Source organism: Rutidosis leptorrhynchoides, chromosome 11, assembly GCF_046630445.1.
Source record: "Rutidosis leptorrhynchoides isolate AG116_Rl617_1_P2 chromosome 11, CSIRO_AGI_Rlap_v1, whole genome shotgun sequence".
In the NCBI taxonomy this organism is placed as follows: Eukaryota; Viridiplantae; Streptophyta; class Magnoliopsida; order Asterales; family Asteraceae; genus Rutidosis; species Rutidosis leptorrhynchoides.
Genome location: NC_092343.1, coordinates 366159190 through 366178758, shown reverse-complemented (window position 1 = coordinate 366178758; position 19569 = coordinate 366159190). Strand labels below are relative to the sequence as shown.

The window sequence follows — 19569 nt, the reverse complement described above, 5'->3', positions numbered from 1 at the left end:
CATCTATTTCCAGAAGATTCGTCAACACCTTCAACAGCTTAAAATTTCGGGACGAAATTTATTTAACGGGTAGGTACTGTAGTGACCCAAACTTTTCCATGTTTATATATATTAATTGAGATTGATATTTACATGATTAAATGTTTCCAACATGTTAAGCAATCAAACTTGTTAAGACTTGATTAATTGAAATATGTTTCATATAGACAATTGACCACCCAAGTTGACCGGTGATTCAAGAACGTTAAAACTTGTAAAAACTATATGATGACATATATATGGATATATATATAGTTAACATGATACTATGATAAGTAAACATATCATTAAGTATATTAACAATGAACTACATATGTAAAAACAAGACTACTAACTTAATGATTTTTAAACGAGACATATATGTAACGATTATCGTTGTAAAGACATTTAATGTATATATATCATATTAAGAGAAATTCATACATGATAATATCATGATAATATAATAATTTAAAATCTCATTTGATATTATAAACATTGGGTTAACAACATTTAACAAGATCGTTAACCTAAAGGTTTCAAAACAACACTTACATGTAACGACTAACGATGACTTAACGACTCAGTTAAAATGTATATACATGTAGTGTTTTAATATGTATTTATACACTTTTGAAAGACTTCAATACACTTATCAAAATACTTCTACTTAACAAAAATGCTTACAATTACATCCTCATTCAGTTTCATCAACAATTCTACTCGTATGCACCCGTATTCGTACTCGTACAATACACAGCTTTTAGATGTATGTACTATTGGTATATACACTCTAATGATCAGCTCTTAGCAGCCCATGTGAGTCACCTAACACATGTGGGAACCATCATTTGGCAACTAGCATGAAATATCTCATAAAATTACAAAAATATGAGTAATCATTCATGACTTATTTACATGAAAACAAAATTACATATCCTTTATATCTAATCCATACACCAACGACCAAAAACACCTACAAACACTTTCATTCTTCAATTTTCTTCATCTAATTGATCTCTCTCAAGTTCTATCTTCAAGTTCTAAGTGTTCTTCATAAATTCCAAAAGTTCTAGTTTCATAAAATCAAGAATACTTTCAAGTTTGCTAGCTCACTTCCAATCTTGTAAGGTGATCATCCAACCTCAAGAAATCTTTGTTTCTTACAGTAGGTTATCATTCTAATACAAGGTAATAATCATATTCAAACTTTGGTTCAATTTCTATAACTATAACAATCTTATTTCAAGTGATGATCTTACTTGAACTTGTTTTCGTGTCATGATTCTACTTCAAGAACTTCGAGCCATCCAAGGATCCATTGAAGCTAGATCCATTTTTTCTCTTTTCCAGTAGGTTTATCTAAGGAACTTAAGGTAGTAATGATGTTCATAACATCATTCGATTCATACATATAAAGCTATCTTATTCGAAGGTTTAAACTTGTAATCACTAGAACATAGTTTAGTTAATTCTAAACTTGTTTGCAAACAAAAGTTAATCCTTCTAACTTGACTTTTGAAATCAACTAAACACATGTTCTATATCTATATGATATGCTAACTTAATGATTTAAAACCTGGAAACACGAAAAACACCGTAAAACCGGATTTACGCCGTCGTAGTAACACCGCGGGCTGTTTTGGGTTAGTTAATTAAAAACTATGATAAACTTTGATTTAAAAGTTGTTATTCTGAGAAAATGATTTTTATTATGAACATGAAACTATATCCAAAAATTATGGTTAAACTCAAAGTGGAAGTATGTTTTCTAAAATGGTCATCTAGACGTCGTTCTTTCGACTGAAATGACTACCTTTACAAAAACGACTTGTAACTTATTTTTCTGACTATAAACCTATAATTTTTCTGTTTAGATTCATAAAATAGAGTTCAATATGAAACTATAGCAATTTGATTCACTCAAAACGGATTTAAAATGAAGAAGTTATGTATAAAACAAGATTGGATAATTTTTCTCATTTTAGCTACGTGAAAATTGGTAACAAATCTATTCCAACCATAACTTAATCAACTTGTATTGTATATTATGTAATCTTGAGATACCATAGACACGTATACAATATTTCGACCTATCATGTCGACACATCTATATATATTTCGGAACAACCATAGACACTCTATATGTGAATGTTGGAGTTAGCTATACAGGGTTGAGGTTGATTCCAAAATATATATAGTTTGAGTTGTGATCAATACTGAGATACGTATACACTGGGTCGTGGATTGATTCAAGATAATATTTATCGATTTATTTCTGTACATCTAACTGTGGACAACTAGTTGTAGGTTACTAACGAGGACAGCTGACTTAATAAACTTAAAACATCAAAATATATTAAAAGTGTTGTAAATATATTTTGAACATACTTTAATATATATGTATATATTGTTATAGGTTCGTGAATCAACCAGTGGCCAAGCCTTACTTCCCGACGAAGTAAAAATCTGTGAAAGTGAGTTATAGTCCCACTTTTAAAATCTAATATTTTTGGGATGAGAATACATGCAGTTTTTATAATTGATTTACAAAATAGACACAAGTACGTGAAACTACATTCTGTGGTTGAATTATCAAAATCGAATATGCCCCTTTTTATTAAGTCTGGTAATCTAAGAATTAGGGAACAGACACCCTAATTGACGCGAATCCTAAAGATAGATCTATTGGGCCTAACAAACCCCATCCAAAGTACCGGATGCTTTAGTACTTCGAAATTTATATCATATCCGAAGGGTGTCCCGGAATGATGGGGATATTCTTATATATGCATCTTGTTAATGTCGGTTACGAGGTGTTCACCATATGAATGATTTTTATCTCTATGTATGGGATGTGTATTGAAATATGAAATCTTGTGGTCTATTATTATGATTTGATATATATAGGTTAAACCTATAACTCACCAACATTTTTGTTGACGTTTTAAGCATGTTTATTCTCAGGTGATTATTAAGAGCTTCCGCTGTCGCATACTTAAATAAGGACGAGATTTGGAGTCCATGCTTGTATGATATTGTGTAAAAACTGCATTCAAGAAACTTATTTTGTTGTAACATATTTGTATTGTAAACCATTATGTAATGGTCGTGTGTAAACAGGATATTTTAGGTTATCATTATTTGATAATCTACGTAAAGCTTTTTAAAACCTTTATCTATGAAATAAAGGTTATGGTTTGTTTTAAAAATGAATGCAGTCTTTGAAAAACGTCTCATATAGAGGTCAAAACCTCGCAACGAAATCAATTAATATGGAACGTTTTTAATCAATAAGAACGGGACATTTCAATACGTACCTTAAGACATGTAAGAAGAAAACGGGATGTTACACTTGATAGACCATAGACACATATACAATATTTTGACATATCATATCGACGTCATCTATATATATTATTTGGAATAACCGTAAGTCACTCTATATGCAGTAATGATCGAGTTAGCATATAAAGGGTCGAGGTTGATTCTAAAATAATATATATACCTTGAGTTGTGATCGAGTCTGAGACATGTATACAATGGGTCGTGGATTGATTCGTGATAATATATTTATTTATGTACTACTAACTGTGGACTACTAATTGTGGACTACTACCGTTGAACTGTTAACTTAACAACTTAAATCGTTAAAACGTAATAAAATATGAAATGAATATATTTCTATCATACTTTGATATATGTATATATTTGTTATAGGTTTGTGAATCGACCCGTGGCCAAGTCTTATGTCCGACGAAGTAAAAATCTGTGAAAGTGAGTTATAGTCCCATTTTTACTATCGAATATTTTCGGGATGAGAATACATGCAGTTTTATTAATGTTTTACAAAATAGGCACACGTACTTGAAACTATATTCTATGATTGAATCATTATACCGGATATCACCCTTTTAGCTTGGTAGCCTAAGAATTTGGGAACAGACCCCCAAATTGACGCGAATCCTGAAGATAGATCTATGGGCCTAACAAACCCCATCCAGGTTATGGATGCTTTAGTACTTCGATTTTTATATATAGATGAATGTACCTGTGCATTTGGGGATATTCTAGATGTATTTTGTTAATGTCGGTTACCAGGTGTTCATCATATGAATAATTTTTTTTATACAGATGAGTATTCATGTATGTTGTTATGAAAAATGAAATCTTGTGGCCTATTAATTACAAATTGATATATAGGTTAAACCTATAACCCACCAACATTTTTATTGACGTTTTAAGCATGTTTATTCTCGGGTGATTATTAAGAGCTTCCGCTGTTGCATGCTAATTAAAGACAAGATTTGAAGTCAGCATGCTTGTATCATATTGTTTAAAAACTGCATTCGGAATTATCCTTTGTTGTAACATATTAATGTAAACTATTATGTAATGGTCGTGTGTAAACGCTATATTTTAGATTATCATTATTTGAAAATCTACGCTATGTCCTTTAAACCTTTGTCGATAAAATAAAGGTTATGGTTTGTTTTAAAAACGAATGCAGTCTTTGAAAAACGTCTCATATAGAGGTCAAAACCTCGCAACGATACCAATTAATATGAAACGTTTATAATCCATATGAATGGGACATTTTAAAACAAACTAGAACCTCGCTCCACTCCCTGCATCTTTCTCGGGTATCCATCCAACCACCGTGGATATCGTTGTCTTGATCTCGCCACAAATAAAATCCTTCTCTCACGCCATGTCACCTTCGACGAAACCTCATTTCCAAAAAATTCCCACACTACTACACCACCTTCCTCATATGATTTTATCGATCCTCCTCCAAATCTATTCTCTCGCAACCTTGCCACTAACACACCTACTCCACATCCTCCACCCTCTCCTCCTACTCCACCTACTCTACCTACACCACCCTCTCCACCTACTCCACCTATTCCTCACAACACCACATCCACACATCCTATGGTTACCCGCCACCGCGTCGGCACAACTAAACCCGTTCAACGTTTAAATCTTCATGAAACATAATCTCATGCTCTTTCTGACCCCAATTGGCATAACGCTATGACCGAAGAATACAATGCTTTAATTAACAATGGTACTTGGACTCCTGTGCCCCGACCATCGGACACGAACATAGTTCGCTCCATGTGGCTGTTCAAGCACAAGTTTAATGCTGATGGCTCCTTGAGCAGGCATAAGGTGCGACTCGTTGCTAACAGTCGCAGCCAGCAGGTTGGTATTGATTGTGACGAGACCTTTAGCCCGGTGGTTAAACCGACCACTATACGCACGGTTCTTAGCCTCGCTGCTTCTCGACACTGGCCTGTTCACCAGATTGATGTCAAGAACGTATTCCTACATGGACATCTGTCGGAGACCGTATACATGCACCAACCTCCCGGATTCTGGGACCCAGCACGACCGGATCACGTCTGCCGTTTACAGAAGTCCCTATACGGCCTAAAACAGGCTCCTAGGGCTTGGTTTCAGCGGTTTTCCAGTTATGCTCAGCGTGTTGGATTCCAGCACAGTTGGTGTGACACCTCCCTGTTCATATATAAAGAGGGTACTGATACATCTTACTTATTATTATATATTGATGACATCATTCTCACTGCCTCATCAACATCTCTAGTACAACGGATCATTACCTCCTTACATACGGAGTTCTCGATGACAGACCTCGGCCCGTTGAACTATTTTTTAGGCATTTCCGTCACTCGCACCGCTTCTGGGATGTTCCTCTCTCAAAAGAAGTATGCATCAGAGATCATTGAGCGTGCAGACATGGGAAGTTGTCACCCTAGTAGGACTCCTATTGATACCGGCACCAAAATCATTAACTCGGGTCCTCCTGTAAAGGATCCAACTGCCTATCGCAGTCTTGCAGGTGCTCTTCAGTACCTCACATTCACCAGACCTGACATAGCATACGCTGTCTAGCAGATATGTTTATTCATGCATGATCCTCGGGAGCCCCACCTTGCTGCTCTTCGAAGGATCATTCGTTATGTTCAGGGCACTCTTGATCTCGGGCTACAGCTATATGCCTCATCCACCACCTCTCTCGTAGCCTATTCGGATGCCGATTGGGCAGGATGCCCGTCCACCAGACGCTCGACTTCCGGGTACTGTGTTTTTTTGGGCAACAATCTGTTGTCTTGGTCCTCTAAGCGGCAACACACTCCATCTCGCTCTAGTGCAGAGGCCGAGTACCGAGGTGTTGCCAATGCCGTTGCAGAGACATGCTGGATTCGTAACCTCCTTCGGGAACTTCACTACCCATTGTCCTCCACTACTCTTGTCTATTGTGACAATGTTAGTGCCGTCTACATGTCAGGTAATCTGGTTCAGCACCAACGCACCAAACACATCGAGATAGACATACATTTTGTCCGCGATCTTGTGATGAAAGGTCATATTCGAGTGCTCCATGTTCCTTCCCGTTATCAGTATGCTGACATCTTCACCAAAGGTCTCCCTACAGCATTGTTTGATGAGTTTAGATCCAGTTTGAGCGTTCGCACCTCTCCTGCTCCAACTGCGGGGGGATGTTAGACGGATATGCAATTCTAGCCCATTTATTATTTATGTAATTTTATAAGGGCCCTTTTGTCTTAGCCCATTAGGTTTTCTAGCTATGGCTATTTATTCTATTCTACTCTCTGATATTGAGGCAAGGAAATATATCAAAGTTATTCTCTTTAACAATATGGAGCAGTGACGAAACTACTTGGGGGCATGGAGCGTCCAGTGAATTTTTTCTTTAGTGTAAAACTCTTTCAACTTTGCACTCGGTGGATTTCTTTTTGCCTTAAAACCTACATTTTTTGTTTCAAAATCTTCAAATTTTGTCCAAAAACCTTCAACTTTTACTCAAAACCAGAGGCGGATTTAGAGTGTAAGAGAGAGAGGAGGGGGGGGGGGGCGCCCGCCCCCGGTGGAATTCAAAATTTTAATGTAAAAATATTTTGGATTTTTCGACTTTGCCCCCGGTGGTTTTTTTTTTTTTTTAACGGCAAGCTTGCATCAGTCCGGACCGAAGCCTAGTCATCATTTGCACACACACACGCGTTCGGGCAGGAAACCCGAACCACACTCAGGGGATTCGGCCCTTAAACCATCCCATACGGGGCAGGCGGGCCGGACCTTAGTCCCGGAGCGAGTCGGTAAAACCTTCCATTTGGGCCACCCTCAAGGAATTTCTTTCAAATAATATCCTTTGTAGGTGACGAGGCTCGAACCCGAGACCTCTAGCCCGGCGGGGGTGCTAGGCACCACCACATGTCCACTGAGCCAAAGCTGCGGGGCGAAATCCAACCAATCTTGCTTGTACAATGGAAAGTGCTACCGGTTTATCTCTCCAATTGGTTTGGAACTTTCTTGAAGCATCAAGCCTGGCATCCCAAAGCCAGCGTAGTCCAGGCGAACTCAATAATCCGATTTTTAAAACTGTGCCCAGCCACGAAGTTTGCCTGTGCTATCACTCAGATTCATATAGGCTATAAACCGAGGTGTAAGCAATCCATGTTTGATAAAGGCCAGCTCGTCTGGACTTGGCTTTGACCGGTCTGCCCCCCTCTTGCAAGGATTCGGCGCCTCCACTTAATGCTTTACGCCCACGCTTCGTTTACTCGACTAAGCAACGATTTCTTATCCCAAACCTGTCCCGAGTTCGTCAAGCTTTCGAGCAGCTCTTTCAACTGCCGCCTAATCCCCCAACATGCTCAAGAACCGAGAGCCGCCCAGTCCACCAAGAGGTTCTTTCTCTCACGTCATTTCGCCCGCCCATTTCATTTTTTACCCCAAAACCTATATATTTTGCCCCAAAACCTTCAAATTTTGCCTAAAAACTTCAATTTTTAGTCTCAAAACCTCCATATTTTACTCAAAAAAATTGCTATGGTTTTGAAAAAAAATTCGCCCCCGGTGGGAAAAAATCCTGGATCCGCCACTGTTCAAAACCCTTAATAATTTGTCTAAAAACCTTAATTTTTTCCCCTTAAAACCTCCATATTTTGTTAAAAAAATTACTACGGTTTTTTTTTTCCGGTAAAAAGAATTCTAGTATCGCCAGTAGTGATACGAAGTATTACTGGTTCAAAACTTCAAAAACTTATGAAAAAAGTAAATTTAATAATCGTATAAAATAGCCATCAAAGTATTGTATTATTATTGCAGTGAAAAACTCTAAAAATTTCCCTACACTTGTAATCTCCGCCATAATCCATTCATCATTCCCGCCATTATTCCCAAACTTCTATTTTATTCAAAATTGCAAAACCCCCAATTCTTAACAATCTTCAAACCCCAAAGTCACGCATCTAATTCCACCATCGGACTGCAAAACGACACCGGAACATAATCTGGTAATTACATTTCACTTATCAGACTACAGTAATTCTATATATCTGGATTATTCGTTCAATATTAATATCTAGGGTTTGCATTTTCGTTTAAAGTTAGGGTTCTGCTACAGCTACTGATAATAATAATAAACATAATTATTGATTTGTATACATATACGAAACCCTAAATTAGTTCGCATCATCTAACTTATCGCTATGAATCTGCAGATATACAGTTTCCATTCTTGAACAATTTCAGTTAACAGCAAGATATGCAATCGAAGATCAATTCATTCTTTAAAGTAGATTCTTCTTCAGCATCAAAACAACAAGCCACGGTTGTAACTCATTCGTTGGAGAATCAGAGTGATGAAGAACATGAAGAGGACTTCACCAGAGAACCTGAAGTTCCGATTATATACACTCGAAGAACTCGAAAATTACTCAGGTAAATACATTTCGATATCTGATTAATTTGTCCTGTTACTTTTCGACATTTTGATCCGTGGTCGCTTATAAAACCGATGTTAATCTTTTGCAAATGTATCCATATTGTATCATTTTACTCCAGTTTCAAAATAATCATTGTGTAGGAGTGTAATTAGTATTATTGATGATTAGTATTATCAAAAAGTTTGTTTATTGATGATTATAAATGTGAGAATCTAATGAATCGAAGCTTATCTGCAGATTTTGTGTGTTTAAAGTGTCTTTAAATGTTATAGTGTAAATTGCTTTATGTTGAATTTTAGTATAATTTTGGATATGCAGGGAGGAAGACTGTGTACTCGAAGAAGATGAATCAAACAAATCTGATTTTGGGGAACAGTTAGTTATGGCAAAGAGTAATAGGATTTTAAACAAGAAAAGGAAGTATGCACAGTTTCATTTGGATTTGGGTCAATCTGATTTTATGTTTCGTAATTGTAAAACGTGTGGATTCAAGTTTGTGCCTGGTGATGAAGAAGATGCCAAGCTTCACAAAGAATTTCATAAGAATTACACTCATGGTATTGGGTTCAAGGTACATGTTCATGATGTGATAGTAATTTTATAACTAGTAAATGAATTATTGATATGATGAATAGCTTGTTTACCTTTTTAATGTTTTTATCTTTTGAATGTTACTTCTACTCATTTACTGTTCTTGGATTTCATAATAAAGGGTTGGCGTAATGAAAGAGTTATTGATATGGACTCATTAGAAACCGGGCGTGTTATTTTGGTACTGAATGATGATCCTCCTGCTCATATTAATAAGGTATAATAGACTTCTGATTATTAATAAAATACTTTTTTTAATATTTTAATTAACTCAGTAAGGACCTTTATCGTGATGTTTAACAAAGAACTTAATATATCAGGTTAAGGAGGTTATTAAGATGATGGAGATGGAGCTCGGTGATGGATGGATTTTTCACAAAAACTGTAAGGTGCCTATTTCAAACATTTTCCTTTAGCATTGTTTTTTTTTTTGTTTTTTTTTGTTTTTTTTTTTTTTTTACTTTTTTAGTGTAAATAAAAGAAAAAGATTGACTTTTTACTATTTTAAAACTTGTAGGTTTATCTATTTATATCCTCACAGAGAGTTGCTGGTTGTCTAGTTGCAGAGCCAATTAAAAAGGCATATCGATTAATATCAAACTCAAATGCAAATTCTGACCTAACCACAAACACTAACAAAGAACGAAAATTGACTTCAACCACCCTTAAATTCGGTAATATAAGTTTTCGTCAAGAAATTGTGAGAAATAAACGTTTATCTAAAAGTGAAACGAAATCAGAAGATGCACTTTTGGGAGCCATAATATGTGAAAAAGATGCAGTGCCTGGTGTGTGTGGTATTCGTGCAATATGGGTCGCACCATCTAACAGAAGAAAGCATGTTGCTACTCATTTACTTGAGGCCACAAGGTAACCACCATATTATTTTGTAGAAGTAGTTAAATGAGCGGGTTGGGTATTTGGTTGAAACGGGTAACTACTGTAAGGGTTGACCCGGAATACATTTTGTTCATTTTTTAAAATGTTTCATTATTTTTGGTAATTGGTTGAAATGGGCGGGTTGGGTAATTGGTTGAAATGGTTAAAATTGTTAACTTTTGAGTATATTGTAACTTGTTAATACTTACAGTTTATATATATATTTAACTTAAATGCAGGAAAAGTTTTTGCCCAGGTTTAACCCTTCAACGCTCACAGTTAGCATTTTCTCAGCCAACCAATGCCGGGAAGTTATTAGCATCCAGTTATATCAATGCTGAATCTTTTTTGGTTTACACAACTAATTCATTGTAAGCTATATGTATATGGCTTCCAAATCTTGAATTCATAACTTGTACATTATTTGCTCTTCGTTAATTATATATAGGATAGGATTGGTTGTGTGTTAAAACATGTATGTAATATTTACATCCATCTATGGTAACCGATAATCCAAGACAAGTATCCCTTTTATACACCTAAAATACAAGTCCTGATCTTATTTTCTATCTCATTTTTATTGTTTGTTTTTGTTCTTCAGTATCACATTACTTCTAGTAGTGTTCATTTGTTCTTGATTGTTATACAAACATCATTAAAATACCATGTCTGTTGCTGATAGGTTAAAACTAGAGAAGTCTAATAAAACAAAAAATGAAAGGAAGATAATAAAAAGCTTAAGACATATGGAATCCTCTATATAATTGGATATTATTATTGTTTAATTTATTCAAGCAAAGTATAATGTAACACAATGTAAGACTAGAACACTGCTGCTGAACCCATTACAGGAGTTTGATTCTTTCGACCAAACCGGGAAACAGCACAATCAATAGCAAATAAACCCGTTGTCGAGTACTTTGGTTTATCCCCCATTACCGGCATCTTCGAACTAACCTTCATCTTACTCACATAATTTTTTCTATAAGTTTGTCCCAAAACACCATCCACTTCATCACTTAGATTATAAAATTTGAACCCCAATTCCAAATGTGCAAAACAATCCTCATTTGTGATATTATAGCCATGAATCCTTGACTCATCCTCGCCAATGGGGACCACCGAAGCGGTGATCCTAAAACTATTCGTCACTTCAATTGCCACTCCATTAGTCGGGCTAGTTCGAGTAATGAGTAGAGATGAATTACGATAATTCCAATTTTTCCCATCTAATGTTAATGGTGTATCATCAAAAGATATGAAGAGATGTTCTTCATTATCGTCCCATGTTGATGTTTTCTTGGCCCCAACAAGGAGTTTATGTTCATCAAACATGATTCCGATAGATTGGACCCACGTGAAGTCACGAGCGAGTTTGGGGTTTCTTTTTCCGATAAAGTGACCGTTGATGTGGAGGTTGGGGTCGGATACTAAGCAAAAGTCTCGATCTTTTTGGCCGTGAAAGTAGAATGTGACACCATCTCCACCTACAAATCTTGGATCTTGACATACAGCTCCCGGTACATTGCAATCTTCAAGTTTCACAAATAAATAATGTTAGAAGTTGATTTTGAGAACAAAATAAGACAAGTTAATGAGAAACAAATAGTCCCAGTTCAGGACTTGAACTCACGACCTCAAGATTGATGTGTTTTTCGAGGCCAGTGACCCTTTTGGTTAATGATTTACAATTTAATAAACAAAACGAGTTAAGTGAATATGAAGAACAGAAACTTACTGCAAACGGGCTTGCAGGAAACACAATCCACATAGCATTTTGTTGAGCATTCATTTGGACAAATGTGCCATAGACCGAAGCATAACGGGTATGATGGAGACATACATCTCGCCTTCCAGGGTTTCGGTGGTAAGCGTGGTTTCCAAGGTGCAAACTGCATCGCTAGTGAAGGTTGTTGCGCAACGACCATAGATTTGATGGCCAAAGAGATTAGCAACAATGGAAGCAGTTGAAACATTGAACTCGTCATTTTGTTGATTTTGTATAGATTAAAAATTGGTGGTACATTTGATTTATGGTTTGAAGACACATTTATAGGTGAATATGGATATGATAAAGGGAGAAAATGAGTAAAATGGTCTCTTTCATTGTCTTCATAACACAAGTAACATGTGAGAAAAAAGAACATTTACTTGGCTTGATCACATGCAAATCTATATATGATCATGGTATATGTTAGAAATTAAAATTACTTTTAGGGATCAGAGTTTACAACTCATCATGTCCCATTAATATCCAAAAGCAGCTTTTTTTTACTTTCCAAAAAGTAGAATACTTCTTCCGTGATTTAGGCATATAGCCGTTTAGCTTCTTTTGTATAAGAAGTCTTCCATCCAAATGTAACAAGGACTGAGATATGCAAAACTGAATATTCAAGCAAATACAATTACAATTATATTCCTACTTTGAACATGGCATCAGAGCTTGTGTTGATGATCTAAATCATTCAATCACAGCAATTTAAATCATTTGCCTATTTTTTTTCGTTTGAGTGGTTATCATGGCAGAACATGACAGCCAAACTCAACTCATTACAGAATTAACTAGCCAATTGGCTAGAATTCTCCAAACCAACAATGAAAATCAATCACAAAGGCATCCTGATTCTTTAAAAATCAGTGTTACCCTTAACAACTCAAATTATTCATTATGGTCTCGTATGATCAAGGTTGCCATCGGAGGTAAATCCGAGGCCCTCCTCCATCATTTAACCGAAGATCCACCAGAAACCAACAACCAGAAGTGGAACCAGGAAGACTTGGTGGTATTTTCATGGATTATTCAAAACATAGAGCCACAAATTGCAAGCAATCTGACCCAGTTTCCAACAGCAAAAACCTTATGGAATGCCCTCATCACAACCTACAGTTCTGGTAAAGACAAACTCCAAACCTTTGATTTACATGTTAAAGCCAACAATATCAGGCAAGAAGGTAAATCAACTGAAGAACTGTGGTTGAAATTACAAGGAATCTGGGGTGAAATCGAAATAAGGGATCCAAATCCCATGGAACATCCGAATGATATTGTCAAATATAATAACATCAGGTCAGAACAAAAGCTTTTCCAATTCTTAAATGCTTTAGATTATAAACATGACAATATCAAACGTGAGCTACTAAGAATCGATCCCTTACCCACTGTCGAAGGGGCTTATGCTCCATTCGAAAAGAAAATGCACACCAATATATATTTAACAATAAAACAGATGTCCTTACCCAATCCGGCATCGCCACTGGCTTGGTAGCACCGGCATCAAAATCCAAGGATTTCGACAGCCATGGTTTGCTATCAAGAAATCAGCGTCGGTCAGACTACACGTCATCATCCCGAGATAAAGACAACCTTGAATGTACAAAGTGTGGTATGAAACGACATACCAGAGAACAATGCTTCAAGGTTATTGGATATCCCGATTGGTGGGCTGATAGACACAGAAAGGGAAAAGCCTCGATGGTAACGACGGCTACAACCAAGGGAAAACAGGAGGATAACGAAACCGGCACCACCACTCAAGGTGGTTTCGGTTTATTCACAGCCGAGCCACCATCATCATCATCATCATCCGGTGAAGGTAACAGGGGATTGGGATTAGGGATTAAATCCCTAAAAATCATACCCAACAAATTGAATAAAGTGGGTGGGGATAAATATGTCGATGAGTATGATGGGTTAGGAGTGTCGGTCACGAACTCAACACCCACCACCGAATTTAATTCCCCAAATTTATTTATTGACACAAATAGTCCCTGTAATAATATAGTTGGTAATAAACAAATAAAACCTTTTTTCAATAAAACTAAAGATTTTAAAATTAAAAATAACGTTTCATCAATTAACATTGTTTCAAATAAAACAAAAAGTAATGAGTGGATTATCGATTGTGGTGCCACCGATACTATGACTTTTAATAAAAATGATATTATTATAAATACGAAACCAAACAAAACCAAAATTAAAACCGCTAATGGCGGTATTATACAAGTCAAGGGCGGGGGAACAGTTGAAATCTCACCAAATTTAAATTTAAAAAACTGCCTTTATGTTCCCGATCTCTCCCATAAATTACTGTCTGTTAGTCACGTGACAAAAGAACTTAATTGTACCGTCTTATTACACCCTACATTCTGTATCTTACAGGACATCAGAACGGGGGAGATAATTGGGCGTGGTACTGAACGGGATGGTCTGTATTATGTGGATGAGGTCACTAAAGATGGTAGGATCATGCTAGCTCACGGGACTCCCGATAGACAAGCATGGTTGTGGCATAGACGTCTTGGTCATCCGTCTGCTGGATATTTGCACATTTTATTTCCTAATTTATTTTCTTCAAATAATAGTATTGAGTGTGAAACTTGTATTTTGGCCAAAAGCCATCAAAACTCGTTTAAAACTAGTAATACAAAGACTGAACGTCCCTTTGCTTTAGTTCACTCCGATGTATGGGGACCCGCAAGGGTTAATGGAGGGCACAGTTTTCGATATTTTCTTTTATTTATTGATGACTGTACTCGTATGACTTGGACATATTTTTTAACTAACAAATCCGAGGTGTTTGATAAATTTACTACTTTTTCCAACATGGTTCAAACACAATTCCAAAGTAAAATACAGGTTTTAAGATCCGATAATGGTGGTGAATTTGTCAACAGTCAAATGAAACTTTTTTGTGAAGAAAGGGGTATTATTCATCAAACTACGTGTCCACACACACCTCAACAAAACGGGGTAGCTGAAAGGAAAAATCGTATTTTATTAGAAATAACCCGTGCTTTAATGATTGAATCTAATGTTCCAAGGTCTTTTTGGCCTGAAGCTCTTGCCACCGCAACCTATCTTGTAAATAGACTACCAACTAGAGCTTTAGAACTTAAGAACCCTCTTGAAACCTTAACTAAATTTTATAAACCCCCATCTAATCTCACCCTAAGACCTCGAATATTTGGGTGCACGGTTTTTGTTCACATTCCTAAAATAGAACAAACCAAATTAGATGCGTGTGCTGAAAAATGTGTATTTGTGGGATACGGGGTAAATCAAAAGGGGTATAGATGCTATAGTCCAAAAAGGAAACACATGTACACTACAATGAACTGTGATTTTTTGGAGACTGAATACTTCTATACCCAACACACAAGTCAGGGGGAGACAGACTCTGGTGACACAGTGAGTTGGCTAGATATTCCATCATCTGAAGAAGTGACTCATCATACCACTCCACAAAGTCCTCCTCCAGTCAGTACTACGGTTAATAATCTTCCCAACCATACAGAGGTAAATACCGAATCTCCTGATATAACTAATCATGAGGATTTAGAAGAGATTTTACAGGAAAATAGCGATCAAGTATATCCTGAAAACGAAACACCACAACAAAATGAAACACAACAGCAAGAACGGGAACAATATGTTCTTCCTCCAAGAATCAACCGAGGGATTCCTCCCAGAAGATACTCTCCTGAGAGAACAGTCTCAAAATCAAGATATCCAATGGCAAATATTGCTAGAGGAAATTTATCAAAAGAAGCAACAAAGTTCACTTCCGCATTATACTCTGAAGAAATCCCAGCAACGGTTGAACAAGCTCTAAAATCAACATACTGGAGGAAAGCAATGGAAGATGAAATGGAGGCTCTCAAGGTAAATAATACTTGGGTAAAATGTGTCCTTCCAGAATCAAAGAAACCGGTAGGATGTCGATGGGTATTCACAATCAAACACAAAGCCGATGGATCCATCGAAAGATATAAAGCGCGGCTTGTTGCCAAAGGGTACACTCAAACCTATGGCGTTGATTACTCAGAAACTTTCTCACCAGTTGCAAAAATTGACACTATTAGAATCCTTTTCTCCGTTGCATCAAACAAAGACTGGCCACTCCACCAATTTGATGTTAAAAATGCCTTCCTACATGGAGAACTCAAAGAAGAAGTCTATATGGAAGGTCCTCCCGGTTTCACATCAGAATTCAAAGAAAGGGAAGTTTGTCATCTTAAAAAATCTCTTTATGGTTTAAAACAATCCCCTCGGGCTTGGTTTGGGCGTTTTACTATTGCTATGAAAAATTATGGTTTTAAACAAAGTAATTCCGACCATACTTTATTTTTAAAAAAAAGAGGGAACCTTATCACATGTCTCATTATTTATGTTGACGACATGATTATCACAGGAAATGATCAAGAGGAAATTACAAACTTAAAAATTAACCTTTTTAAAGAATTTGAAATGAAAGATCTAGGAGGTCTTAAATACTTTCTAGGAATCGAAGTTTTACGTTCAAAAAGAGGGATTTTTATATGTCAAAAGAAATATATACTTGACCTTCTTGCTGAAACAGGAATGGTCAACTGCAAACCCGCAGATACTCCTATGATTCCAAACCTAAGGTTATATATAGAAGATGATGCCAAAGCAGCGGATCGAAGTCAATATCAAAGGATCGTGGGAAAACTTATCTATCTAGCTCACACTCGTCCAGATATATCACATGCTGTTGGAGTTGTTAGTCAATTCATGCATCAACCCCAACAACACCACATGGATGCAGTATGGAGGATTATCAAGTATCTAAAAGGCACTGCAGAAGATGGAGTCCTGTTCAAGAAAAATAATCATCTAGAAACACAAATATTCACCGATTCGGGTTACGGAGGAGAAAAGGGAGATAGAAAATCAACATCCGGATACTTTGCCTTTGTTGGAGGAAATTTGGTTACTTGGAGAAGCAAGAAACAAAAGGTTGTCGCCCTATCTAGTGCTGAAGCTGAATTTCGGGGGATTTCACGAGGTGTAACCGAGGCCTTATGGATCAAGAAACTTTTGACAGAAATTGGTTTTCCTCCTAATACTTCGATCAAAATCATGTGTGACAACGAAGCAGCAATTGCGATTTCAGAAAATCCAGTTCAACACGATCGAACCAAACATATAGAAATTGACAGACACTTCATTAAGGAAAAATTAGAAGCCGAGATCATATCTTTACCTCACGTCCGATCAGAAGACCAACTAGCAGATATCTTAACCAAGTCAGTCAACGGAAGACTTTTTAGAGAAATACTCTCCAAGTTGAACATCGGAAACCCCACTATTCAACTTGCGGGGGAGTGTTAGAAATTAAAATTACTTTTAGGGATCAGAGTTTACAACTCATCATGTCCCATTAACATCCAAAAGCAGCTTTTTTTTACTTTCCAAAAAGTAGAATACTTCTTCCGTGATTTAGGCATATAGCCGTTTAGCTTCTTTTGTATAAGAAGTCTTCCATCAAAATGTAACAAGGACTGAGATATGCAAAACTGAATATTCAAGCAAATACAATTACAATTATATTCCTACTTTGAACAGTATAAACACGTGTTGTTACATTTTTTTTTTTTTTTTTTTTTAACGGCGATTTTTTGGCATCAGTAGATAATTTCTTTCAACGACGCTCATCATTTGCACGTAATACACACGTTCGGGCGGAAACCCGAACCCGATCGACGGTACCCGGGAACACATCCATTCGGGCAGTGGTTCCGGGTAGGGGTCCGTGAACGAATCCGGTAAAACCTCACTATAGGGTCAATATATACCACCATTATTGGTGTTCAATTGGTTTAAATAAAATTATGTCATCCCTAAGGATCGAACTCATGACCTCTTCCTATCTAATGACACAAAGTACATGGAGAGAACCGTTGGGCTATGTGTGACGACCCGAAAATTTCTGACCAAATTTAAACTTAATTCTTATTTGATTTCGACACGATAAGCAAAGTCTGTAAAGTTGAATCTCAAAAATTTTGAACTATTTTTATGAATTCATTTGACCTTTGACTTTTCCCGACGACGCACAATACGATTACTTGTAAATAGATATGTATATAATTATATATATATATATATATATATATATATATATATATATATATATATATATATAATTATATATATATATATATATATATATATATATATATATATATATATATATGTAAATAATAAAATGAAATATTATATATTGTAATTGTTAGAATTAATTACGTAAATAATAATTATATATAATAAATATTATTTAGAAAGTATATATACATATAAATAAAGTGTATAGAATATATATTTAGTGATTTCGAAGTTATTTAGTAAACAACGGTAACGCTCAATTGTCATTCAATTGATAGTAAACGAGTTAAAAAGGAACTTATGTGATTTTAAAATAAACGATGATCCGAAAATGAGTTTTATAAATTATAGGCTTATTAAAAATATAATAAATAATGAAACACACCAACTAGGTATGACGTCAAGAATTTTAAAAGGTTTAAAACAATATAGATATATATATATATATAATTTTTATAAATATAAAATTAACCAATCATTGAATCATATTAAACTAAAATACATTGGGTTTTAGATAACAGATAAAAATTAAATACCAACCCGTGACTACACATTTAATACCCGAGTTTATTTAATTATTACACTGTGTTATATCTATACCCGTGATTAACCAGTAAAACACCCGTGACCTTATCTAATCTATCTATATTCCAGATTCATTTTATCAAACACCCAATTTTTCTCTCAAGAACACCCACTACTATTCATCATCATCATCAATCTTTTATCACTCAAGAACACCTTAAAAAACTTGATGGATCATAAAATCGTTTATATATTCGGATTCCTCTCGAAGAGCTCTACACATCCATACCAACAATTTCATGATTTGTGTAAGTTTTAAAAACTCAAATTTTTGGGTTTTCATGTTTTTGTTACATATTAGGGTAGATATAGTGTCTATTGCTCAAGTCTATATGATTATACATGATTGTATGTGTTATATTGCTCGTTTGATGTGTTTATGTTTAATCCCGAATTTGTTTTGTGTGGTTACAGAAACTTGGTTTTCTTGAATGTTAAATATTATGATATAATTAAAATCCTCTCGAAAAATTAATAATTTTAGGCTTTAGATTCGCGTATTTTCATTACCGTATGCTTAAGATATGATTGATTGAAGTTTTTGTGATGAATATGTGATTATGTCAAATTCTGGAAAAATGGACATAGAATTGAATTCTAAACTGATCATAATTGTGTAGAGGATTTAAAAACACTCAAGTTAGACTAGGATATCATGCTATTTGGATTTGTAATACTCCCGTTATGCTTAATTGATCGTATATGAAAAACTGATTTGCTCAGTATTATAAAACTGACTTTTAAATTTATTTGAAGTATGATAGTGATTTAGGACTTTGCATATCTGAAAATTTCATATGTTGTAGTTAA

At 35.6% G+C, this 19569-nt stretch overlaps 3 protein-coding genes across 3 annotated transcripts; 2 read left to right on the top strand and 1 right to left on the bottom strand.

The window, feature by feature from the left end:
• Positions 1-8614: 8614 nt before the first annotated feature.
• Positions 8615-10903, top strand: LOC139875909 (protein CHROMOSOME TRANSMISSION FIDELITY 7-like). The gene is made up of 7 exons (XM_071863207.1): positions 8615-8790; positions 9114-9366; positions 9508-9603; positions 9707-9775; positions 9904-10256; positions 10505-10636; positions 10867-10903. The coding sequence occupies exons 1-7, from the start codon at positions 8615-8617 to the stop codon at positions 10901-10903; spliced, it is 1116 nt and encodes a 371-aa protein (XP_071719308.1).
• A 184-nt stretch (positions 10904-11087) lies between these two features.
• LOC139875908 (uncharacterized) lies at positions 11088-12253 on the bottom strand. The gene is made up of 2 exons (XM_071863206.1): positions 12004-12253; positions 11088-11797 (listed from the first exon to the last, which is right to left on the bottom strand). The coding sequence occupies exons 1-2, from the start codon at positions 12251-12253 to the stop codon at positions 11088-11090; spliced, it is 960 nt and encodes a 319-aa protein (XP_071719307.1).
• A 288-nt stretch (positions 12254-12541) lies between these two features.
• On the top strand, positions 12542-15228 carry LOC139877481 (uncharacterized). Its single transcript, XM_071864906.1, has 2 exons — positions 12542-13332; positions 14425-15228. The coding sequence occupies exons 1-2, from the start codon at positions 12785-12787 to the stop codon at positions 14444-14446; spliced, it is 570 nt and encodes a 189-aa protein (XP_071721007.1). The 5' UTR covers positions 12542-12784; the 3' UTR covers positions 14447-15228.
• The last annotated feature ends 4341 nt before the right edge of the window (positions 15229-19569 follow it).

Coding starts and splice junctions, on each gene's coding strand:
- LOC139875909 (XM_071863207.1), top strand. CDS start 8,615: ATGCAATCGAAGATCAATTCATTCTTTAAAGTAGATTCTTCTTCAGCA. Junction 9,604..9,706: donor CTCCTGCTCATATTAATAAG/GTATAATAGACT, acceptor TTAATATATCAG/GTTAAGGAGGTTATTAAGAT. Junction 9,776..9,903: donor TTTTTCACAAAAACTGTAAG/GTGCCTATTTCA, acceptor TAAAACTTGTAG/GTTTATCTATTTATATCCTC.
- LOC139875908 (XM_071863206.1), bottom strand. CDS start 12,253: ATGACGAGTTCAATGTTTCAACTGCTTCCATTGTTGCTAATCTCTTTG. Junction 11,798..12,003: donor TTCCTGCAAGCCCGTTTGCA/GTAAGTTTCTGT, acceptor TGAAACTTGAAG/ATTGCAATGTACCGGGAGCT.
- LOC139877481 (XM_071864906.1), top strand. CDS start 12,785: ATGGCAGAACATGACAGCCAAACTCAACTCATTACAGAATTAACTAGC. Junction 13,333..14,424: donor GTCAAATATAATAACATCAG/GTCAGAACAAAA, acceptor TGTATCTTACAG/GACATCAGAACGGGGGAGAT.